The 25775-nt window shown below is 38.5% G+C and overlaps 2 protein-coding genes and 1 long non-coding RNA gene across 5 annotated transcripts; 1 reads left to right on the forward strand and 2 right to left on the reverse strand.

The window, feature by feature from the left end:
• The first annotated feature begins 630 nt into the window (after window positions 1-630).
• LOC307166612 (uncharacterized protein) lies at window positions 631-8479 on the forward strand. Its single transcript, XM_079885072.1, has 5 exons — window positions 631-672; window positions 1275-1557; window positions 1645-1725; window positions 5814-5894; window positions 5980-8479. Exons 1-5 carry the CDS (start codon window positions 649-651, stop codon window positions 6873-6875), a joined length of 1365 nt encoding a protein of 454 aa, XP_079741198.1. The 5' UTR covers window positions 631-648; the 3' UTR covers window positions 6876-8479.
• An 8-nt stretch (window positions 8480-8487) lies between these two features.
• On the reverse strand, window positions 8488-10151 carry LOC307166613. 2 transcript variants are annotated; one of them, XR_013822662.1, is made up of 2 exons: window positions 9091-10151; window positions 8488-9044 (listed from the first exon to the last, which is right to left on the reverse strand). It is a non-coding gene; the product is annotated as an uncharacterized lncRNA (long non-coding RNA). The 2 variants fall into 2 exon arrangements; XR_013822663.1 differs by having other exon boundaries at window positions 8488-9050.
• Window positions 10152-11896: 1745 nt separating this feature from the next.
• On the reverse strand, window positions 11897-24067 carry sagb (S-antigen; retina and pineal gland (arrestin) b). Of its 2 annotated transcripts, XM_079885369.1 has the most exons (15): window positions 23755-23821; window positions 22980-23035; window positions 22554-22614; window positions 21677-21721; window positions 21222-21421; window positions 20370-20429; window positions 19669-19736; window positions 18542-18677; window positions 17903-17987; window positions 17741-17813; window positions 14924-15061; window positions 14763-14840; window positions 14668-14682; window positions 14537-14589; window positions 11904-12895 (listed from the first exon to the last, which is right to left on the reverse strand). In XM_079885369.1, exons 2-15 carry the CDS (start codon window positions 23025-23027, stop codon window positions 12846-12848), a joined length of 1110 nt encoding a protein of 369 aa, XP_079741495.1. In that variant the 5' UTR covers window positions 23028-23035; window positions 23755-23821; the 3' UTR covers window positions 11904-12845. The 2 variants fall into 2 exon arrangements, 1 of the variants encoding a protein (XP_079741495.1); XR_013822687.1 differs by lacking the exon at window positions 14668-14682 and having other exon boundaries at window positions 11897-12895; window positions 14748-14840; window positions 23755-24067.
• Between the last annotated feature and the right edge of the window lie 1708 nt (window positions 24068-25775).

Raw genomic sequence — 25775 nt, forward strand, 5'->3', positions numbered from 1 at the left:
AACTCATTACTGTTTTTTTTCTGGTTGTATTTTGTACTGACTTAATCTTGTTTCTGCACATTAATCAAGGAAAAATGACACTGTCAAAACTATGAAATGGCACAGCCATCACAATAATTACAGTGTGACGCTACAGCTGTCAAAATTCAAGATTAAAACAACAAATGCACTGCTGCATTATATGTGATACTCTTCAATGCCATTAACAGATCTGTGACAAGATATTCAAGGTACTTTTGAGACATTTTCTCACAGAAAGAGTATTCTCTCTGTCTGTGTCTGTGAGTGTGTGTGTGTGTGTGTGTGTGTGTGTGTGTGTGTTCTGACCTGGATCGGGTCAGAAGACTTCAGTGTTCCCATGCTTCCCTGTATTATAAATCATCTCCAGAGAGGAATCAACTCTCTCCTGTTACAGTCCTGGCGGAGCCGCGCCTGCTCTCACACTGCTGTGTCACACACACAATGGCTTTCTCCTATTTTCTCTCTACTGTATTATTATTACTCATGATATTCTGGGCCTAATGAGGTCGATAGAAAAAAAATCCGACTCCCAGTGGCCGAACACACAAACACGCACAGGTGCAGGTATATAAGATATAAGACAAGTCGATTGGACATCAGAGATTTTTTCACCCGCTGAGGAAGAGCATGATGCTGCATCACTGGAACATGGTGGGTGATCAATCTGTCTCGCTGTCTCGCTGTCTGTCTGTCTGGTGATTGCTGTTTATTGATGAGCGTGAAATAGTTACTCACAATGCTAGATAGTGTCTTTTTCTGTATTATTCCTTTGACTTTGCTTTATTTTAAAGTAAAATGAGCTAATGAGTACATTTATCAGTGGTGTGTGCCAAGTCAAATTTGCTTAAATTACCTGATTGCAAACAAACTTCACTAAAAGTGTTTGGTTCACTTACTTAAAAAAATGTAGTAAACCCGTGAAAAATTAAGTTATGTGAACTTGACAATTCCACATTACTTAATTTATTTTGATTAAGCATGAAGTTTATTTACTTAATAATTTTAACGCAAATTTTTTTTTAAAGTTAAGTCAACTGATAACTTTTTACAGTGTATAAAGGTTCCAAAAGAACATTTTAAAAAATCTAAAGAACCTTTTTGTGGAATGGAAAGGTTCTTCATGGAACCATCAATGTCAATAAAGAACCTTTACCTTTAAGAGTGTTCCAACGACTGAAATGAAACATTCTTGACTCTTGTTATTGTGAGACGTGCTTTTTAAACTAGATTTAACTCTATTTTTTTGTCTATAGGACATGAGGAGTATTGTTGGGGTGTTGGTTTGTCTGTCTTTCGGACAGTGTGCTTTACTTCCTGACTTCCGCGATACGGCGTTAGGATTACAGCCTACTGACAACTCTTCAATGGTGCCACCATTCTCTTCGGGAGCAGCGGAGCCTGATTTATCCTATTGTCAGATGATTCTGGATGCTCCGGTTCCCCCCACTGCGGACCAGGTGCCCTGGTACTGCATCTGCTCCGCTTGCTCCGGAAACAGAGGCCAGAAAGGAGACCGAGGCGACCGCGGACTGAATGGTACAGACACAAAGTTAAACTCCATTGTATTTTCTCTACTGGTTTCATATTGTCAAGGGTTTTACTAACCGAATCTGCTACTCACAGGAGCTTCTGGTAGTCCAGGTCCAAGAGGGCTCACTGGGTTTCCCGGTCGTCCAGGATTCACAGGACGTCCTGGCATAAAGGGTGAGACTTGTACTATGCATTTTACTTCAGTATGAATGTGTGTGCATCAGTGTTGGGGGAGCTAATTCACTGCATAAGTAGTTAAACTACGGTGAAGCTACACACTTAAACTAGCAGTTAATTCCAAAAAGTTTGTTTCCTGGGAATGTGTGAGACTTCTGAATTAATTTGCCGCTATATGCAAATGACTAAAATAATAACAAAGTGCATTTTTGATAATTAAAAGCTTAGTGTTCAACCATTTTGGGGTTGGTCCATTTTTTTGCCCATATAGTTAAAATTTTGAGTGTAATTTTAGAATGTTGGGTGTAGGTTTAGGAGAGTAGTTCGAAGTTTGGGTTTAGAATGTTGGGTGTAGGTTTAGGAGCGTATTTAGAAGTTTGGGTTTAGAATGTTGGGTGTAGGTTTAGGAGCGTAGTTAGAAGTTTGGGTTTAGAATGTTGGGTGTAGGTTTAGGAGCGTAGTTAGAAGTTTGGGTTTAGAATGTTGGGTGTAGGTTTAGGAGCGTAGTTAGAAGTTTGGGTTTAGAATGTTGGGTATAGGCTTAGGAGCTTAGTTAGAAGTTTGGGTTTAGAATGTTGGGTGTAGATTTAGGAGCGTAGTTAGTAGTTTGGGTTTAGAATGTTGGGTGTAGGTTTAGGAGCGTAGTTAGAAGTTTGGGTTTTGAATGTTGGGTGTAGGCTTAGGAGCGTAGTTAGAAGTTTGGGTTTAGAATGTTGGGTGTAGGTTTAGGAGCGTAGTTCGAAGTTTGGGTTTAGAATGTTGGGTGTAGGTTTAGGAGAGTAGTTCGAAGTTTGGGTTTAGAATGTTGGGTGTAGTTTTAGGAGCGTATTTAGAAGTTTGGGTTTAGAATGTTGGGTGTAGGTTTAGGAGCGTAGTTAGAAGTTTGGGTTTAGAATGTTGGGTGTAGGTTTAGGAGCGTAGTTCGAAGTTTGGGTTTAGAATGTTGGGTGTAGGTTTAGGAGAGTAGTTCGAAGTTTGGGTTTAGAATGTTGGGTGTAGTTTTAGGAGCGTATTTAGAAGTTTGGGTTTAGAATGTTGGGTGTAGGTTTAGGAGCGTAGTTAGAAGTTTGGGTTTAGAATGTTGGGTGTAGGTTTAGGAGCGTATTTACAAGTTTGGTTTTAGAATGTTGGGTGTAGGTTTAGGAGCGTATTTAGAAGTTTGGGTTTAGAATGTTGGGTGTAGGTTTAGGAGTGTAGTTAGAAGTTTGGGTTTAGAATGTTGGGTGTAGGTTTAGGAGCGTAGTTAGAAGTTTGGGTTTAGAATGTTGGGTGTAGGTTTAGGAGCTTAGTTAGAAGTTTGGGTTTAGAATGTTGGGTGTATGTTTAGGAGCGTAGTTAGAAGTTTGGGTTTAGAATGTTGGGTGTAGGTTTAGGAGCGTAGTTAGAAGTTTGGGTTTAGAATGTTGGGTGTAGGTTTAGGAGCGTAGTTAGAAGTTTGGGTTTAGAATGTTGGGTATAGGCTTAGGAGCTTAGTTAGAAGTTTGGGTTTAGAATGTTGGGTGTATGTTTAGGAGCGTAGTTAGTAGTTTGGGTTTAGAATGTTGGGTGTAGGTTTTGGAGAGTAGTTCGAAGTTTGGGTTTAGAATGTTGGGTGTAGGTTTAGGAGCGTAGTTAGAAGTTTGGGTTTAGAATGTTGGGTGTAGGCTTAGGAGCGTAGTTAGAAGTTTGGGTTTAGAATGTTGGGTGTAGGTTTAGGAGCGTAGTTAGAAGTTTGGGTTTAGAATGTTGGGTGTAGGTTTAGGAGCGTATTTAGAAGTTTGGGTTTAGAATGTTGGGTGTAGGTTTAGGAGAGTAGTTAGAAGTTTGGGTTTAGAATGTTGGGTGTAGGTTTAGGAGCGTAGTTAGAAGTTTGGGTTTAGAATGTTGGGTGTAGGTTTAGGAGAGTAGTTCGAAGTTTGGGTTTAGAATGTTGGGTGTAGGTTTAGGAGAGTAGTTCGAAGTTTGGGTTTAGAATGTTGGGTGTAGGTTTAGGAGCGTAGATAGAAGTTTGGGTTTAGAATGTTGGGTGTAGGCTTAGGAGCGTAGTTAGAAGTTTGGGTTTAGAATGTTGGGTGTAGATTTAGAAGTGTATTTAGAAGATTTAGGAGCGTAGTTAGAAGTTTGGGTTTAGAATGTTGGGTGTAGGTTTAGGAGCGTAGTTAGAAGTTTGGGTTTTGAATGTTGGGTGTAGGTTTAGGAGCGTAGTTAGAAGTTTGGGTTTAGAATGTTGGGTGTAGGTTTAGGAGCGTAGTTAGAAGTTTGGGTTTAGAATGTTGCGTGTAGGTTTAGGAGGTAGTTAGAAGTTTGGGTTTAGAATGTTGGGTGTAGGTTTAGGAGCGTAGTTAGAAGTTTGGGTTTAGAATGTTGGGTGTAGGTTTAGGAGCGTAGTTAGAAGTTTGGGTTTAGAATGTTGGGTGTAGGCTTAGGAGCGTAGTTAGAAGTTTGGGTTTAGAATGTTGGGTGTAGGTTTAAGAGCGTAGTTAGAAGTTTGGGTTTAGAATGTTGGGTGTAGGTTTAGGAGCGTAGTTAGAAGTTTGGGTTTAGAATGTTGGGTGTAGATTTAGAAGCGTATTTAGAAGATTTAGGAGCGTAGTTAGAAGTTTGGGTTTAGAATGTTGGGTGTAGGTTTAGGAGCGTAGTTAGAAGTTTGGGTTTAGAATGTTGGGTGTAGGTTTAGGAGCGTAGTTAGAAGTTTGGGTTTAGAATGTTGGGTGTAGGTTTAGGAGCGTAGTTAGAAGTTTGGGTTTAGAATGTTGGGTGTAGGTTTAGGAGCGTAGTTAGAAGTTTGGGTTTAGAATGTTGGGTGTATGTTTAGGAGAGTAGTTAGAAGTTTGGGTTTAGAATGTTGGGTGTATATTTAGGAGCGTAGTTAGAAGTTTGGGTTTAGAATGTTGGGTGTATATTTAGGAGCGTAGTTAGAAGTTTGGGTTTAGAATGTTGGGTGTAGGTTTAGGAGCGTAGTTAGAAGTTTGGGTTTAGAATGTTGGGTGTAGGCTTAGGAGCGTAGTTAGAAGTTTGGGTTTAGAATGTTGGGTGTAGGTTTAAGAGCGTAGTTAGAAGTTTGGGTTTAGAATGTTGGGTGTAGGTTTAGGAGCGTAGTTAGAAGTTTGGGTTTAGAATGTTGGGTGTAGATTTAGAAGCGTATTTAGAAGATTTAGGAGCGTAGTTAGAAGTTTGGGTTTAGAATGTTGGGTGTAGGTTTAGGAGCGTAGTTAGAAGTTTGGGTTTAGAATGTTGGGTGTAGGTTTAGGAGCGTAGTTAGAAGTTTGGGTTTAGAATGTTGGGTGTAGGTTTAGGAGCGTAGTTAGAAGTTTGGGTTTAGAATGTTGGGTGTAGGTTTAGGAGAGTAGTTAGAAGTTTGGGTTTAGAATGTTGGGTGTATGTTTAGGAGAGTAGTTAGAAGTTTGGGTTTAGAATGTTGGGTGTATATTTAGGAGCGTAGTTAGAAGTTTGGGTTTAGAATGTTGGGTGTAGGCTTAGAAGCGTAGTTAGAAGTTTGGGTTTAGAATGTTGGGTGTAGGTTTAGGAGCGTAGTTAGAAGTTTGGGTTTAGAATGTTGGGTGTAGGTTTAGGAGCGTAGTTAGAAGTTTGGGTTTAGAATGTTGGGTGTAGGTTTAGGAGCGTAGTTAGAAGTTTGGGTTTAGAATGTTGAGTGTAGGTTTAGGAGCGTAGTTAGAAGTTTGGGTTTAGAATGTTGGGTGTAGGTTTAGGAGCGTAGTTAGAAGTTTGGGTTTAGAATGTTGGGTGTAGGTTTAGGAGAGTAGTTAGAAGTTTGGGTTTAGAATATTGGGTGTAGGCTTAGGAGTTTAGTTAGAAGTTTGGGTGAAAGTTTAAAATGTTGGGTGTAGATTTAGAGATTAGGAATATACCAGTTTGCAAGCAGCAAAACAGACTTTTTGTACAGCTAAAATTAGTGGATGACACTGGAAGCCTTTAATATTCAAGTTAAGAATGGCTGCACTCGCTCTTATGTTAAAAAGAAGGTGGATTAATCTGGGATGCATTTACCAAAAGCATCATAAGCTTAAAGATCATTGAGAATATTGGATAGCTAGTTATTATCCAACACTGGTGTTAATTTAAATTAATTGTGTCAATTGTCGCAGGTGAAAAAGGTGATATTGGAGATAAAGGTGACACTGGTCCCACTGGATTTTCAGGACCAAAAGGAGACAGGGGGATGAAAGGTCAGTGAATCTTCACTAATGTATTAACATTCACACAATGTCTATCACTGCCCCTGGTGACCATGTTTGCATACGTGCTTCTCAGGTGACAAGGGTGACCGTGGCCTGGATGGTCCCACGGGAGATCAGGGTCCAAAGGGAGAAGACGGTCAGTGCCCGGCAACCTGTGAGCCCATACCAGGGGCGGATGGTGCACCGGGTCTTCCTGGCCCTGTAGGTGCACGTGGGTTACCTGGGCTGGCTGGAGACCCCGGTCCCAAAGGACTGAAGGGCGATCCAGGTGTGTCAGGCGTGCCTGGCATTCCAGGTGTATCAGGGCAGAAAGGTGACCAAGGTCTTCAGGGCTTGTGTAATTGTAGCAATGGTGCTCCAGGAGCCCAGGGTCAAAAGGGTGATACGGGTGATAAGGGAGAAATTGGTTTGACAGGGCCGCAGGGTCCGAATGGAACCACAGGACCTAAAGGTAATCAGGGAGATATGGGAATGACGGGTATGCCTGGACCTTGCTCACCTGCCATGCAATCTGCTTTCTCTGCCGCTTTAATCACCTCCAATCCTCTACCGAACCGCCCAGTGCCTTTCAAACGTGTCATCTACAATGTAAACCAGCACTACAGCCCTGACAATGGCGTCTACACCGCCCCTGTTAACGGAACGTACGTGTTTAGCTACAATCTGCAAGTGTCCACCCGTATGCTGAAGGTCGGACTCTTCTTCAACTTTGAGGCCGTGGTGAGGACAACTACGCCAGTGGAAATGAACACCGCCTCTCAGCAGGTGGTGATGAGTCTGAGTCAGGGTGACTGGGTGTGGGTGCAGGTGAAAGACAGCACCACTAATGGCATGTACACCGGCGTTGAGTCCAGCAGCACATTCAGCGGGTTTCTGTTGTACCCAGACAGATGTGATGACATGTTTGGAAGAGATTTTACTACCCCGCGAGAGTTCCCCGAGACAGATATCAGCTGGGGAATTCCGTAAAGATCCACATCTGTACCCTACGCTCTTAACCTACACCTTAAACTCTTTAACAACCCCTACATTCTAAACCAGCACCCAAATGTTTATCTACAGCCTAGACCAGGGGTAGATAACCCTGCTCCTGGATGGCTACCATTCTGCAGAGTTTAGCTCCAACCCGAATTAAATGTACCTGAAGCAGCTAATCGAGGTGCTCAGGTAGCATGCAGGTGTGTTGCAGCAGGATTGGAACTAAAGTTTGCAAGAAGGCAGCCCTCCAGGAGCAGGTTTGGCAACCCATGGCCTAGACTTACACCCAAACTCTTAACCTACACCTAAAAATCTAAACCGAAAAAATTTATCTACTCCCTAGACCTGCACCCTATTCATTAACCTACACCCAACATTCTTAACTTTCACCCAAAACTTTTAACTACACTAGACCTACCCAACATTTAAACCTTAACTCTTATCTACTCCTTAGACCTGCACCCTGTCTTATTAACCCACAGCCAGAATTCTAAACTTTCATGCACACTTCTAACTACACTCCTAAACCTACACCAAACATTCTAAACCCAAACTTCTAACTACGCTCCTAAACCTACACCCAACATTCTAAACCCAAACTTCTAACTAAGCTCCTAAACCTACACCCAACATTCTAAACCCAAACTTCTAACTACGCTCCTAAACATACACCCAACATTCTAAACCCAAACTTCTAACTACGCTCCTAAACATACACCCAACATTCTACACTATCACTCAAACGTTTAGCTACACACTAGACCTACACTCCTGGGCAAAAAAATGGATCATGCCCAAATTGGTTAAACTCTAAGCTTTTAATTGTCTTAACCACAAATTTCTGGTCAGGAAATAAGCCAAATTAAATACAAATGCTGTACTTAAAAGTCATTGCTGTCATCAAAGACCGAGCTAAGTTTTTGGCAGAATATGGGAAATTGTGTGTGGAGTCATGAATCACAATGAAATGAGTTGCAAGGCGATGCTCCGGAGAGATGCTGAGAAATATAATGATGCATGCCTCTCCACCACAGTGAAGCATGGAGGAAAAGTGTCAGTTTAGCTGCTGCTTCCCTGTGAAAAGTCATTTAATGCTTTGGAGTACATGAGAATATTGCAGAATGGCTTGCTTCCCACAAATCCACAAAAAGTTGTGCCCTAAAGAGGAATGATCAGATGTTATTTTTCAACAAAACAATGCTCCTGCTCAAATTGCAAAGGCAACCAAAAAGTGGCTTGAGAACAAGTCCATCAAGCTCATGTTTTAACCTGGGTCAGAGTCCAATTTTTTTTAACCCTATAGTGAATATTTTGTATCACATTAAACTCAAACCAACTGAGAGACATTTTCATGAACTTTTTGAAGCCATTAACATTGAGTGGAACAACATTGACTTTTCTTCTTCTGGCAAAAAATCTGTCTGCAAGTTGGGGAGGGCAATTCTGTGCTAAGTTACTTTATACTTTATACAGTATTTGTGCAATTGCTAATTTCCTGACCAGTGATTTGGGATTAAAATGGATAAGACCATTAAAAGACCACTAAATATTTTGCCATTTTTTGGTTTGGTCGATTTTTTTTGTACACCCAACATTCTAAACCTAAACCCAACATTCTAACTACACTCCTAAACCTACACCCACCTCCTAAACCTACATTTATCTACTCCCTAGACCTACACCCAATATTCTAGACCTAAACCCACCATTCTAAACCTAAACCCAACATTCTAAACCCAAACATTTATCTACTCCCAAGACCTACACCCAACACTCAAAACCTACACCCAACATTCTAAACCTACACCCAACATTCTAAACCTAAACCCAACATTCTAAACCTACACCCAACATTCTAAACCTACACCCAACATTCTAAACCTAAACCCAACATTCTAAACCTACACCCAACATTCTAAACCTACACCCAACATTCTAAACCTAAACCCAACATTCTAAACCTAAACCCAACATTCTAAACCTACACCTTACATTCTAAAACCAAACATTTATCTACTCCCAAGACCTACACCCAACACTCAAAACCTACACCCAACATTCTAAACCTACACCCAACATTCTAAACCTAAACCCAACATTCTAAACCTACACCCAACATTCTAAACCTAAACCCAACATTCTAAACCTACACCCAACATTCTAAACCTGCACCCAACATTCTAAACCTAAGCCCAACATTCTAAACCTACACCCAACATTCTAAACCTAAACCCAACATTCTAAACCTACACCCTACATTCTAAAACCAAACATTTATCTACTCCCAAGACCTACACCCAACATTTTAAACTATAAAAAGTGATCAATTGACTTAACTTTAAAAAAGTGAGGAAACCCGTTGGTTTAAAATGATTAAGTAAATGAACTTCATGCGTAATTGAAAAAAATATGTGGAATTGACCTACACCCAACATTCAAAATTTCCCCCCAAACTTCTAACTACACCCCTAAACCTGCACCCTATGTTCTAGACCCACGCCCTGAACTCTTAACCATATGATTTTGTCCTCTAACAAGCCTCTAAAATGATCCACTCTTCCACCTAACCCTTAGCATTTCTATAATATTATACATTACACATAGATTCTATTTTAAGACCAACTCTATGTAGTTTGTATGTAGAAGTGAACCTTCGGCTGAAAGAAGAGCCTTCTCTTTCTCATGATCGGAATGAATTAGTCCAGGTGAATGTGATCGGTGTTTATTTACAGTGCGTGTCTTGTAACTTGATTAAGTGTATTGTAACCTCCCGCGTAAATCAGTCGGGAGGTTGCTCCCCTGACACAGATGTTTGTAAAGAATGTAAAATGAGCAGGAACGCACCAATCAGCTGTCATATCATCCTCCCAGCTATTCAGAGGACACACACTGAGGATAAGAGCAAAAATGGGAATGAGAACAGGAAAGCTGGGATGGTTTGCGTGTCTCAGAATAGGTAAGCGGAGAGAAGAGAGGTGTTGTCTTACACAATAAAAGTGTTTAACACCTGTTAGAGAGAGAGAGAGAGTCTGTTTACATAGGGCTTATATCTTTTGAGTTTGGATTATTCAGACACACAACAATATGATGGGGAACCTGTTACGGTGTTGCCTTTACACACTGGGGCGGGGAAGAGGGGGCCCATCCATAAAAATGTTGTCCAGGGCGCTGTGAATTTTAGCAACCACCCTGCAACAATATGACACAACATGAAAAAAACAACAATGGTGTTCATGCTCATGTTCTGTGTGTTGATTACCCTTATACTTCCAATAAATTTTAAACTATTCTATAATCTGACTTTTTGTGTGTGTTTTTTTATTTATTATATCCATGACCTGTTAAAGAATATTTTTATTAAAATATCTCATTTAGCAATTTTCAAATACAACAGAGTGCTGCATGGGATGATGTATATTTGCAGGCCAAGTTAGCCTCGCCTTGGTTTCCTCAACAAAAACTAGGATTTTCGGACTACTAAGATTCAGACAAATCTTTCAATCTTTATTTAAAATCTTCAAGTTTAAACCCACCAAGGCTGTAAAAGCAGACTTGAGAGCAGAGTTTTCTTGTTTGGTGTGACAATGTTTAAAGGGGGCCTATTATGCAAAATTCACTTTTATATTGTTTTTGAAAATATTTCCACAGTGCATGTACACATTGTACATGGTAAAAAAAATCCATCCACATAAATTTGTTATTTTCCCCATAAATCTGAAACAGTGTCTCAAAATGAGCCATTCAGGGATGTGCTCCAATGTGACATCACATGGTAACAGGCCACGCCCATGACTGCTGATGGACTCCGCCCTATTAGCATAGCTCCGCCCCTGAGGGAGCTGAACACAGTCCGCCATGTTTATCTCCTCGCCACAGCATTTAACAGCAGCATTCAAGTTAGAAATGTATTCTTAGTCAAGAGAAGTGAGTGATTTTCTGTTTTTCTTTTGTTGTTTGATTCATATTAACAGCATATATAGCAGTAGGTACTGGATATTGCGCTGCTTTCACTTTAATACACTTTTATACTTGAATTTATGAGAACTTTGTGTGTTTTTGACATAACCTTGTGTGTATTTGACAGTTTAAGCACAATAAGACGTGAAAGAGAACCATATATCAGAAGTTTAGACTGATATGGCTTTAAAACACATGTAGATAATAAACTTTCATGATGATGAAGAACTGCAATGTCACGAGAGTGATAGTGATAGAGGTGATAATCAAAACCAAACACATTTTAGTTATTTGAAGAGTATCTGAGGCACGAGCTGTAAAGGCTCCGCCCTCTTCTGAAAAGGGGGCGGAGCAGCAGCTCATTTGCATTTAAAGATACATGCACGAAAAAAAGCATGTTTTCCCTTCCACGTAAAAATAGGCATTTACAACATGGTATAATAAATGATATGTGGGGTATTTTGAGCTGGAACTTCACAGACACATTCTGGGGAACCAGATACTTCTATTGCATCTTGTAAAAGGGAATTATAGGTGTCTCAGACGACATTTGTAGTGCCATTTACCCACTAATTAGCAATTGTCTTTAGATGTGTTTTAGACATATGTATTATATGTCGTAGAATAACATGAAAGTATCTTAAGCTTGTGTTAATCACAAACCTTATTTCAGGCATTCAACCTAAAGACCCATTGATTTTGGACAATGGAATTATGCTTTCCATTATTTCAGTCAGTTATGTTGCTAGATTTTCCAAACTGGCATTTTGTTATTGTATTAGTTAAATTGATTATAATCTGAAACACACTGGTTTGTAGCGCAAACAGTACTTTGTCATTCTTCTACTTATTTACCTATAGCGTTGAATGAATAGGAAATCTCGCACATTCACCGGAAATGGCTTATTCTGCATGGAAAAATAAGGTATGCAACGTAGTAACCAGCCTTGCTTCAACTGATTTGAAACACTAGTCAGCAACTCAGTGCTCCTCAGACCTGACTTTAGCATGTTGCTAAGCTAAAAACAACATCCAAATAAGCATTTGACGCATTTGACACGACGCAACAGTGTAAAACAGCACTTTTTTTATTTTATTTGATTTAAACATGAATTAGAGTCTAGCAGTTCAACACACAAAGCAATAGCACAATTGTATGTTAACTTGTGGCGTTATTTAAACTAATGTTACAAGACTTTATCACGTGTTATGCGTTACAGGGCTTCAGTAACAGTTCTGTAATGATGGATTCAATGAAAATATCCAGTCTTTGGTATAGAGATCATGTTTGCCAACAGCAAAAATAGTTTTATTTTAGCTCAAAGCATTTACAGAGCAAATAACAACAGAATTTACCTCTGTAAAATGTTCACTGCAAAATAATATTTGTGACAAATGATGTACTGTATATCAGTTTTTCCTTATGGAAAGCTCTAGATTTATATTTTTAGTATTCTAGGTAGAAGCTTTTTAACTTTGGAACAAGGTTTATTTTAGGTGAACTGCTTTATTTCATGGTTCAAAAACATCTCATGCATCAAAATGCAAATGTTAAGCAACTAAAATATACACTCTTAAAAAAGGGTTCTCAATTTTGAATGCCAAAAACGTTCTTAAATGATTGTATAATACGTCTATGTTTAAAGTTATAAACTATTTTTATGAGCCGTTTAATTTAAAGTAAATTCATAAAACGATCCCATGAAGGGAATTTTCTATATATGAAGCGCCTGACAGAGTTGCATTGAACTTTCCATTTAAGAGTGAATATAATTATTAGCAGTGAATAGATGATTATCGGCCAGTTTGTTTTTCTTACCTGGCTTAAAAGTTCTCGCATTAAAACACATATTACATCATCTACAAATCTCAACATGCATCCACTAATGCTTATGAATCTTTATATGCACGATTCTGCCGGCATAAACACTTATATACGTGTCGTCCGTGGAGAAGGCTCTCAAGGCTCAGCCGGAGAGTCGTCATCTTCACCGATGATTCCTTTCAGATAAGAGCGTTTAAACTCCTCGAACACCAGGTCAGTTGTGTCTTCACTGAACACACACGCACACACACAAGCGTTAAAATCACACAAAGAGACACAAGAAACTCAATCAACGTAAAAGGCTGATGTAGAGATGAAGAGGAGCACTAAATCAGAAAACAGGAACAAAGGTGTTTTATGCCAACGACACACACACCCTTGTTTTGATGTCATAAAAGTGTTTCTATTGAACAGTAACAACAGATTTACTCAAAGAACGACGTTAAACTGGGGCTCTACACAAGAGACGGGATCGCATTTAGATCGGACTCTGATATCGGCGATATAACTTTCCTTTCCCAGAGCCAACGCGGATCGTTTATCATCTCAAGAGTGTGTGTGTTGTTGGGAAGTGTACACCACACATTGTGCAACGAACACGTGGAATCAGAGACACGAGGACTCTATATGAAGGGGTTTATATTACAGCACATTTAGCATAAGCGGTATCACGAACCCCGCTGAATATACACCCTGATAATGGACTATTGCATTGGGAAACACACAAGAGTGACATTCTTACCTCTCTTTAGGAGGAGGAGAACAGGGAGAAAATAAAGCAGACAACATTCAGTTATTATCAAGGCAAGTCATATATACAGCGCTTTATACAACATGTGAAATTCATCAGTTATGAAACCAATTCAAGTTCAGCTGTAAAGCGGCTCTGTGGTTTATGTTCAGTGTTGTTTCAATGCAGTTCAATTATGAAATGGGTTCAAAGCTGCTCTACAGAGTAAAAAATTATTTTTGATTAATGAACGTTGTAAACAAAGATTATTGGAGTATTTTTTAAAAGATAATACTATTTACACTTCAAAAATTCACTTTAATTCACTTGTTTTTTAGTGTCGTGATCATACAGCTCAATTCAGCTCCAAATTCGCTCTGATCTGACGCAGTTAAATTGATAACATTACTGAATATTAATTGTCTTCTAATCCCAAACAAATTCAGAATTATATGAGCTCTGTTTAAAAAGCAAGTGACCATTTTACCCAATATATGTGTGCTAGGAAGTTTTATGCATATCAGAGTATAGCATCATTAATGCTCACATCAGACTCTATTACTGTCTTGAGTTGTGTAGTTTGGTTTATGGTTATGATCACTTATGAATCATCATGCTGTTTATTACCTCAGAAGATAGTTGACACTCATGGTTACAGTAATGCATGGAAGTTAATATGAGAGCAATTGTATATCATTTCTTCTGTATATGTTATGGTCCTTTAGCAGATACTTCTATTCTAATATTCATTAGTGATGTAGTTCCTGTAAGTGGAATTTGCTCCATGTACTGTAGTACACCATATGTGCATTTGCTATTAACAAATTGAGTTTGTTTTTAGGAACCGATGGATATTTTGCAATCATTACAGCTGTAAAATCACACAAAAAAATGTAGGTCTTAATTAAATATTTATGCTTTTGAATTGCACACAAAAATGTCCATGCGTTTAAATTACACTGTTTTAACATGAATAAACTTGTGATGCATATTTGTCAGTCATGCATTTGTCAGTCATCACAATTTCTGCACTCAAAATGGCATGGCATTTTTTGCATGATATATACATGATTTTATTTGATATATATATATATATATACACATAAAATTTTTTTTTTTTTTTTTTGTCAATGTGCTCACCTGGATCAGGTTTGGGATGCATGAGTTTGAAGGGAACCTCCACAGCAACCTCACTGAAACACACACACGATTGCACCTTACACACTTACACACTCAAAAGTTGAGAACACTCTAAACCAATCAAAACTCACCTGGATCCAACGACGCTGTAAGAGAGCAGAAATACAGCCATTAGCAAGGCCTTTCCTCAACACACAGATATGAACCTAACCTGGAGTTCACTCACCCCGCTGCATTACACTTCACCACCACCCTGTAGGCCACCAACATGCCCAGAATCTCCTTCAAAACCTCGTCCTTCACGCTGAGGAGAACAGTGAGATGAAGAAACATCAGGGCTGAAACATTCAGATATCCACGTTTAGATGACGAATGATCCGCACTCACATGCTAGAGGAGGCCAGGTTAGTGTCCTCATGCTTCAGTTTTCCATCCAGAGCCAGTCCATGTCTCTCCCGGTTATTGCCCAGTAGAGGACAGAGACTGTACACCTTCTTCAGACTGGTGCCAGCGGGCACAGTGTCCCTGTTACACACCCGTTTCATCAGTTTACCACACTTATGGTGTACTGTTACATCATAAACAAGACAAATGTAACAAAAACGTAACACTCTCACAGTGACATCTTAAAGACTCTATTCTGACAGTGACATCATAAAAACTCTATTCTGACAGTGACATCATAAAGACTCTATTCTGACAGTGACATCATAAAAAATCTATTCTGACAGTGACATCATAAAGATTCAATTCTGACAGTGACATCATAAAGACTCTATTCTGACAGTGACATCATAAAGATTCAATTCTGACAGTGACATCATAAAGACTCTATTCTGACAGTGACATCATAAAAACTCTATTCTGACAGTGACATCATAAAGACTCTATTCTGACAGTGACATCATAAAAACTCTATTCTGACAGTGACATCATAAAAACTCTATTCTGACAGTGACATCATAAAGATTCCAATCTGACAGTGACATCATAAAAACTCCATTCTGACTCTGACATCATAAAGATTCCAATCTGACAGTGACATCATACAAACTCTATTCTGACAGTGATATCATAAAGATTCCATTCTGACAGTGACATCATAAAGATTCCATTCTGACAGTGACATCATAAAGATTCCATTCTGACAGTGACATCATAAAGATTCCATTCTGACAGTGACATCATAAAGATTCCAATCTGACATCATAAAAATTCCATTCTGACAGTGACATCATAAAGATTCCAATCTGACAGTGACATCATAAAGATTCAATTCTGACAGTGACATCATAAAGACTCAATTCTGACAGTGACATCATAAAGATTCAATTCTGACAGTGACATCATAAAAACTCTATTCTGACAGTGACATCATAAAGATTCCATTCTCAGTGACATCATAAAGATTCCATTCTCAGTGACATCATAAAGATTCCATTCTCAGTGACATCATAAAGACTCTATTCTGACAGTGACATCATAAAGACTCTATTCTGACAGTGACATCATAAAGACTCTATTCTGACAGTGACATCATAAAGATTCCATTCTGACAGTGACATCATAAAGATTCCATTCTGACAGTGACATCATAAAGATTCCAATCTGACATCATAAAAATTCCATTCTGACAGTGACATCATAAAGACTCAATTCTGACAGTGACATCATAAAGATTCAATTCTGACAGTGACATCATAAAAACTCTATTCTGACAGTGACATCATAAAGATTCCATTCTCAGTGACATCATAAAGATTCCATTCTCAGTGACATCATAAAGATTCCATTCTCAGTGACATCATAAAGACTCTATTCTGACAGTGACATCATAAAGACTCTATTCTGACAGTGACATCATAAAGACTCTATTCTGACAGTGACATCATAAAGACTCTATTCTGACAGTGACATCATAAAGATTCCATTCTGACTCTGACATCATAAAGATTCCATTCTCAGTGACATCATAAAGATTCCATTCTGACTCTGACATCATAAAGATTCCAATCTGACAGTGACATCATAAAGACTCTATTCTGACAGTGACATCATAAAGATTCCATTCTGACTCTGACATCATAAAGATTAGATTCTGACAGTGACATCATAAAGATTCCATTCTCAGTGACATCATAAAGACTCTATTCTGACAGTGACATCATAAAGATTCCAATCTGACAGTGACATCATAAAGATTCCATTCTGACAGTGACATCATAAAGACTCTATTCTGACAGTGACATCATAAAAACTCTATTCTGACAGTGACATCATAAAGATTCCATTCTGACAGTGACATCATAAAGACTCTATTCTGACAGTGACATCATAAAAACTCTATTCTGACAGTGACATCATAAAGACTCTATTCTGACAGTGACATCATAAAAACTCTATTCTGACAGTGACATCATAAAAACTCTATTCTGACAGTAACATCATAAAGATTCCAATCTGACAGTGACATCATAAAGATTCCAATCTGACAGTGACATCATAAAGATTCCATTCTGACAGTGACATCATAAAGGTGACAATGTAATCCACGGTAACGGTGATCCAAATGTTACATATGTATCTAGTGAGCTGCTTATCTAGATTTCAAAATGTTTCTATTCCTGTATTAAGAGTAGCAATGAATGTATTCTTCGTGGAGAAGTAATTCCCAGAATGCACTGCGACAAGCTCAATGAACCAAACTGACCCTTTTCAAATTTCATTATTCTAATGTTATTATCAGTGTTGAAAACAGTTCATATTTCTGTGGAAACTGTGATACATTTAATTTTTCAGGATTATTTTTGATAATCTGATAATTAGACAGAACAGCATTTATTTGAAATAGAAATCTTTTGTGACATGATAATTATGATTTACAAAGTTAATTATTGCAACGTAACAATAATATAAAATCTCCATCATCCAAAACGGTGTGTAAAGCCAAGAAAAACATCAGTCGTGACTCGTGACTATATACACTTACAGTACATTTTACTCAGTACTGAGGACATGGATGAAAACAAACAGCTCAATGATCCACTTTACCGCGGTGTGCGTGTTTTTATGCTTAAACTAGGAAGTCGAGGAGTGATTGAATCAGTCACCTCAGAATGAGGACTCATTTATTCTATGATGTCATAAGAGCATGTGACATTACTGTGACATCACTGACTGTAATAATGGTGTGTTTGTACTCACATGGTTTCCTCATAGGCCACAGGACTGATGTATTTGTCGTTGGAGTAAAGCACCACACTAGTAACCTGCTCCACTGTGATACGGAGAAACAGAACACACACACTGTAACACACTAAACACACACTTGTACATCGGTTTAAACTGAGCACTGTGTTCATGAACCTGAGACTGACACGTCCTTCACATTCCTGTTAGAACTGTTGTCAATTTCCACGCTGATGTTGATCATCTCTCCATGGTAGTATGTCTGTAACGTACAATCGCAGATTTAAATGGATTCATTTACGTTTGGATATGCATTACAGTCAAACCAAAATATATTCAGACACCTTCAACATTTCTCACAGTATCACAGTTTATTCGCTATAGTTTAGAAAATGGTTGTAAAATATAACAAATCAGTGGATATTTGACTGGTTTTGTCCGTCCTTCTGTTAGACTGTCTCACAGATGAATGATGTTGAATATCTGTCAGCTGTTAAATTTAACTATACAATTAGATAATACCAGTTTAGCTCAACCAATCACCAAGCAATGCTTCATTCTGTTCAGTCTGTGTGTAAAAAGAGCATTAGCAATTAAAGAAAAAACACTTCAGCAAAACATAATCAGCTCAAAGTGTCGGAGTCATTTTTGCTCCCAAATGTCACTGGTAGTCACTGTATGAAGAATATTTGGGTATAATATGTCACAGTTTGCTTTATTTTGCTCTCCTCACTTACATTAATGAACTTTAGTGTCCTGCACACACTAGTAAAAATATCAAAAATTATATCTGGTGTTTGATTCTCTGTGTCTCACCTCTTTCTCCAGACTGACATGCATGTGCAGTGGTTTATCAGACATCACAAATTCACAGGTGGTCTCAGCCGACGGGACCGCTCCGCCTTTATCTGGAGCATACTGGATCTTTCTGATGGCCAACCGGACCGTACTCCTGCAGAGAGAGAGAGATGCGTTCATAGAGTAAAGAGTTGGAGTCTTGATCTTGTGGTTTTGCGCTCAAGACCACATTATAATGATCTGGGTCTCAAACGAGACAACAATCTATTAAAGGGGTGGTATAATGCCCTTTTCACAAGATGTAAAATAAGTCTCTGGTGTCCCCAGAGTGTGTGTGTGAAGTTTTAGCTCAAAATACTCCACAGATATTTTTATATAGCATGTTAAAATTGTCTCTTTTTGAGGGTGAGCAAAAACACACTATTTTTGTGTGTGTCCCTTTAAAAGCAAATGAGCTGCTGCTCCCGGCACAGGGGGCGGAGCTTCAAGAGCTTGTGTCCTTTTACCTCACACACACATGCACTGAACATTTCAAAAACTTTTAGCCTGTTATGTTCAAACCGGAGTCAGACAATGATGGAGAGACTCAAGAAGAAGAGACAACATGTAGAAGCAACAGGACATTTCTGAACGGTTAGTTGATGAGTTTATGAAGCTGATGTGTAGTTATCTTCTAGTCATTGATTAGCATATTCTGTCTTGATAATCTATAAATCATGTTCAGGGGGCGGGGTTTATGTAAATTCTAGGGTTGGTGATGTCACTAACCCGGGAGGAATGTGGTGTAGTCTCTACCAGCCGTTTGTTGTAGTCCTTAAAAAGCGATTTCTGTAAAAGCAAATATCTCCCTTTGCTTTGAGCTTTGAGCGTTGTAACTTTGCAGATGTTGTTTATGCTCAAACAGCAACATTACACACTAACTAAAGTTAGAAAAGGCAAATCATAATCAACCACCCCTTTAAAAATAATAATTGCCTCAACCACTAACCAACACAGTATCTGCAAGGCTTCTGATTGGCTACTATTTTGCATTTTCATTTTTATTTTACTGCATTAAAATAGTGAGCGGTGTATTGTATTGACCAGGTTTTGTTCTATTAGTTTTTTGTTGTTGTTGTTGATCTGGTGTTTGTGACTTTTCTCACCTCTTTTGAGCTTTTTCATCTTGATTTTCTGCACAGAAAGCCTTCACCTCAAACTCCACTGCACAGCGCTGCACACACACACACACACACACACACACACACACAACTTTACTCCAATTAATTAGGCATTCCAAACCAAGGTTATTAAAATCAAAGAAATTAAACCATAAAAAAACACCCATTACTTGAACTTAGAGCTGCACGATTAATCATTAAAAGATTGTGATCTCGATTCAAACACTCACTTGACGCTTCAAATAAAGATTGTATCATTACATCGTTACACCAGTAGGTGGCGTCAAGTGACTGTTAAAAATATATTTGTCATGAATCATACATTCAAGAGATTCGTTCAAAAACACTGATTCATCCAGGAATGAAACGTGTGAAGTCTATGAGTGAGTGAGTCATTGAATCATTCACTCAACCGATAAAAAACAAACAAAGTAAAAGTAATAAATTCAAATTAATTAAACATTTTGTTAGAGCCTCTAGTAAATTACAATAGTTGTCTAATCAGAATTGTGGGAGATTTGTGATCTGTATTAAAAAAAAACGCAGAATTATATAGCTTTACTTTAAATTAAATAAATGTAAAAAACATTTTCATTTAGTGCAACTAAAATTCAAAATATTAACAAAAATTACAATAGTATCGAAACAGTGAATGTTTGTGGTTATGGTGTTTTTAGACCGTTTACCTTTCCTGGGTCAGTGGAGGCCGGCTGCAGAGCCACAGAACACGGCAGGTTATCTGGAAACTGAGAGAAAACACACGCAATCACAAATCACAACATATCAACCCGCACAAACACACTTAAAGTGCCCCTGTTATGCTTTTTGGGATATGATCTTTCATGTAGTGTGTAATAGCGCTGTTTGTGAATGTGAAAGATCTGCAGTTTCAAAGGTCAAAGTGCAGATTAATGGAGTTTTTGTCTCTTAAAAGAATGAAGTGATTCTGAACTGAAACGAGTCGTCAGTAATTCAGTCTCACTTCCTGCTGAAGATACGTAGGTTTGTAACTAATTTGCATAATGCCAGCCTGTGGTCGTGATTGGCTGAACAGCGTCTCTTAGCTCCGCCCTCAAACACTGTAGTGTATCTGAGACTGGGAGAGTTTGGTTCGTGTTGTTCATGTGGAGAAGATGCTGTTTTCTGCTGACAAAGCAAATCCACTTTGATGAGATTGAACCCACGCCATCGTCACTGCTCGTATCACTGTGTGTCAAGAGCTGAGATTCAGATATGATCATGAGCTTTGGTTTCTGACCAATCAGAGCAGAGCAGCTCTCAGAGAGGCGGAGTTTAGAGAGACTGAATCTTCGAACGAAGCGTTTCAGACACTGTGAGAAAAGATCTGATGCTACAATGGATATTATGAGAAAATTAAAGTGTTTTTGACTTTGATGCATGTAAACGTATTGAAGGAAAGGCCAAAACCAAATTAGAAATTAAAATAGCACAATAGGTGCACTTTCAAGCAAAAGTTTATGTCCGTCTTCTTGTGCTGTTTGCATCCGTGAATAAAAGCGCTCAGAAATGACTCTAACCTCAAAGAAGAAGGGATACGCATCGTTTCCGAGCTTGCGCAGGATCTTCTCCTGCACTTTAGTGTGTATGCTGCGCTCCTTGTCCTGGAGAGGAGGATAGACCTGCCGTGTGCACAGGAAAATATCCCTGCGGAACGCAATTCCCATGACGTCCATATCGTCCCGACCGTAGCGGAACGTACAGGACAACATGATGTAGACTAGAGGAGATGAACACACACACAGCAGATTCATTAATCTACATGTGTTTCATAGGCTCAACACACACACACACACACACACACACACACACACACACACAGCATAATAATAAATCTACATGCGTTTCATAGGCTCAACACACACACACACATCACACACACACAGCCAGATTCATTCATCAACATATGTTTCATAGGCTGAACACACACACACATAGCTCAGCACTGCCATCTGTATGTGAATGTGTCTCTCACCTTTCTTTCCCTTCACCTGCTCTGGGTCGATCAGCACAACTCCATCTGAGTGAGAGAGAGAGAGAGAGAGAGAGAGAGAGAGAGAGAGAGAGAGAGAGAGAGAGAGAGAGAGAGAGAGAGAGAGAGAGACAGAGAGAGAGACAGAGAGAGAGACAGAGAGAGAGAGAGAGAGAGAGAGAGAGAGAGAGAGAGAGAGAGGAGAGAGAGAGAGATGCATTCAGAATAAAAACTATATATACATATTTAAAAAAAAAAAAAAAATTACAGAAACAATAAAATTACTACAAATTATGGTTTTAATAAATTTTTATTTCAGCTTTAGTTATTTTAGTACATCAAATTAAACTAGATGAAAATGAGAAATTCTGCCTTGGCAACTAGCTGAAATAAAATAAGTTTATATACTTTATTTCAGTTAAAGTTTTTTTTATTTTAAGTTACAAAAGTTTTTATGGTTTTGGTTTTAGTTTTTTTAGTAACTATAATAATTCTGCTCTCCATTCACTTCAGTGGGATGCAAGCACATTTAAACACTCTATTTAAAGCCTATGTCATGCATTATAAAGGCATTCATAATGTACATTTTAATGCATTATATATTTTAATAGATAATTATAACTAAAGTTCAAATGCATTATAATATTTGCAGATTCCTTATTACATCTGAAATTGGTTTGCATGTGTTTTAATGCATTGTATTTTCCAATGGTGTAACATACATATTATAATGTATTATAATGTGGTTATAATTTATTCATGAGACAATACAATGCATTATAAGCTGCATTACAGGGCATAATTAATGCATTAATGATGCATTATATATAAGGGCTGTTTGAGGAGAGATGGGTTCGGGAATCTCGTCTGCTAAACTCACCGACAGGATCAACAAAGTCGCAGTGATCCACGAAATCCCGTTTCCCCATGTATACGCCAACCTATGACATCACACACAGTTATCCGGTCAGCACACACACACACACACACACACATTAGGCAAGTCACTTTCATTTATACAGGGCTTTTAACAATATAGATTGTTTCAAAGCAGCTTTACAGTGATAATAGGAGATTACAGTAACAGAGATCTAGAATAAAGTTATTGTCCAGCTAAAGTTAGTTTTGATTGATTAGGTGGGTGTCACACACTCACACACTCACACACACACACACACACACACACACACACACACACACACACACACACACACACACACACACACACACACAACTACACAAAACAGCACTCATACAAAGAAAGTAAAAATGGGCAGAAGGAGAGAAGGGAAGGACAGAGACTCACAGATTTGTCTCTGGACAGTTTCTTGTAGATGACGTGTTTGGGACTCATTCTGTCTCCTGACGCAGAAACAGAGACAATGATCATCAATAAATACTCAATATTAATATTCATTACCAGCAGATATTTTCTGAATAGTAATAGTAGCTCACTCACTCACACACTCACACACTCACTCACACACACACACACACACACACACTCACACACACACACACACACACACACACACTCACACTCTTTCTCTCTCTCACACACACACACACACACACTCCTCATCAGCAGTTTCAGCTCTGAGCCGATGACTCACAGCACTAATCTAGTGTAACCTAAACCCCAATTAACACACACACACACACACACACTGAAACGTTTGCTTGTTTGTTTGACTGAATGCCAAACCAGCATCCTGTTTCCATGACGACACTGAGGTTAAAATATTAAACAAAAATAAGTATAAGATGTCTAATTTCCAATTCATACAAAATCTAATACTGACAGCAGACTCACTTTATTAAAATCTTTCTATTGTTCAATCAAGCAATCATATCTATCTATCTATCTATCTATCTATCTATCTATCTATCTATCTATCTATCTATCTATCTATCTATCTATCCATCCATCTATCCATCCATCATTCTATCTATCATTCTGTCCATCCATCCATCCATCCATCCATCCATCCATCCATCCATCCATCCATCCATCCATCATTCTGCCTATCCATCCATCCATCCGTCCATCAGTCCATCCGTCCTGCAGCAGTAACACTCACCTGTCTGTGTTCAGATACAGATGCTGTTGTGTGTCCAGGTAAAGAGTGTGTGTGTGTGTGTGTGTGTACGCTGATGTTCAGGGCCAGTATTTGTAACCTGTGACTCCGCCCACCGCCTAGCCATTCGTTAGCCGTGGCTCAGTTCTTTACCGTCAGCGAGATTAGCGTGCAGAAGTAATGAAGATGCACAACTAATCCAATCAAATGTGTATCACTCGGAAATCATTGTTATATCACACACCCGTGACAATAACAAGGAAACGCATTCAGAAAAACTCGCTGTGCACTGACAGATTACAGGGATCTGAGGACTGAAGGGTCAGTGAGGATCATCTAAACAATAAAGAGTCGAACTGTGTGTTTCTCAATGCACACTGTAAAAAAAAATCTGTTAAATTTACCGTAAAAAACTGCCAGTTGTGGTTTCCAGAAATTTACCGTAAAAACTGGCAGTTGTGGTTACCAGAAATTTACAGTAAAAAACTGGCAGCTGTGGTTACCAGAAATTTACCGTAAAAAACTGGCAGCTGTGGTTACCAGAAATTTACCGTAAAAAAATGGCAGTTGTGATTACCAGAAATTTACCGTAAAAAAACTGGCAGCTGTGGTTACCAGAAATTTACAGTAAAAAACTGGCAGTTGTGGTTACCAGAAATTTACAGTAAAAAACTGGCAGCTGTGGTTACCAGAAATTTACAGTAAAAAACTGGCAGCTGTGGTTACCAGAAATTTACAGTAAAAAACTGGCAGTTGTGGTTACCAGAAATTTACAGTAAAAAACTGGCAGCTGTGGTTACCAGAAATTTACAGTAAAAAACTGGCAGCTGTGGTTACCAGAAATTTACAGTAAAAAACTGCCAGCTGTGGTTACCAGAAATTTACAGTAAAAAACTGCCAGCTGTGGTTAACAGAAACAGAAATGTATCGTAAAAAACTGGCAGCTGTGGTTAACAGAAATGTATCGTAAAAAACTGGCAGCTGTGGTTAACAGAAATGTATCGTAAAAAACTGCCAGCTGTGGTTACCAGAAATTTACAGTAAAAAACTGGCAGCTGTGGTTACCAGAAATTTACAGTAAAAAACTGCCAGCTGTGGTTACCAGAAATTTACAGTAAAAAACTGCCAGCTGTGGTTAACAGAAATGTATCGTAAAAAACTGCCAGCTGTGGTTAACAGAAATGTATCGTAAAAAACTGGCAGCTGTGGTTACCAGAAATTTACCGTAAAAACCTGCCAGCTGTGGTTACCAGAAATTTACAGTAAAAAACTGCCAGCTGTGGTTACCAGAAATTTACAGTAAAAAACTGCCAGCTGTGGTTACCAGAAATTTACAGTAAAAAACTGCCAGCTGTGGTTAACAGAAATGTATCATAAAAAAAAATGGCAGTTGTGGTTACCAGAAACGTATCGTAAAAAACTGGCAGTTGTGGTTACCAGAAATTTACAGTAAAAAACTGCCAGTTGTGGTTACCAGAAATTTACAGTAAAAAACTGCCAGCTGTGGTTAACAGAAATGTATCGTAAAAAACTGGCAGCTGTGGTTACCAGAAATTTACCGTTAAAAACTGGCAGTTGTGGTTACAGACTAAACTTAAAAATTACAGTAATTTCATTATCTGATATAATGTTAATTTACCGACCTATTGAAGTATTAAAATCTGTTTTGTACTATTGTAATACACTGACAACCACCAATCACAGCGGTGATGAGAGTCACATGATCAATCAAAGCAGTTCTTCCACAAGAAAGTTAATACTAATATATATAGAATCTACACAGTGTCATTCACACACACACACTCAACACCATCATGGTAACACACATGAAATTTAAAAAATACAATAAACATTTTTTAACAACATTAAATGTAACATAAAACCCTAGTGTACATAACTGATTAGAAAAAAACTAAGAAATCTATGACGAAACGCAGTTATTTCATCAAAAATACATCAAATGTGAAGCGTCACGCAGGGAATTGTGGAAATGTCAATTTACGTTTTTTCACTGTAAATTATAC

The sequence above is a fragment of the Squalius cephalus genome, assembly GCF_949319135.1.
Source record: "Squalius cephalus genome assembly, chromosome: 11".
Classification (NCBI taxonomy): domain Eukaryota; kingdom Metazoa; phylum Chordata; class Actinopteri; order Cypriniformes; family Leuciscidae; genus Squalius; species Squalius cephalus.

Excerpts from the sequence above, each read along its gene's own strand:
- sagb (XM_079885369.1), bottom strand. The coding sequence starts at position 23,027 with ATGAGTCCCAAACACGTCATCTACAAGAAACTGTCCAGAGACAAATCT. Across the intron at positions 19,737-20,369 it reads CCTCCACTGACCCAGGAAAG|CGCTGTGCAGTGGAGTTTGA; the intron begins GTAAACGGTCTA and ends GTGTGTGTGCAG. Across the intron at positions 15,062-17,740 it reads GTGGCCTATGAGGAAACCAT|GGACACTGTGCCCGCTGGCA; the intron begins GTGAGTACAAAC and ends GGTGTGTAACAG.
- LOC307166612 (XM_079885072.1), top strand. The coding sequence starts at position 649 with ATGATGCTGCATCACTGGAACATG. Across the intron at positions 673-1,274 it reads TGCTGCATCACTGGAACATG|GACATGAGGAGTATTGTTGG; the intron begins GTGGGTGATCAA and ends TTTTGTCTATAG. Across the intron at positions 5,895-5,979 it reads AGGAGACAGGGGGATGAAAG|GTGACAAGGGTGACCGTGGC; the intron begins GTCAGTGAATCT and ends CGTGCTTCTCAG.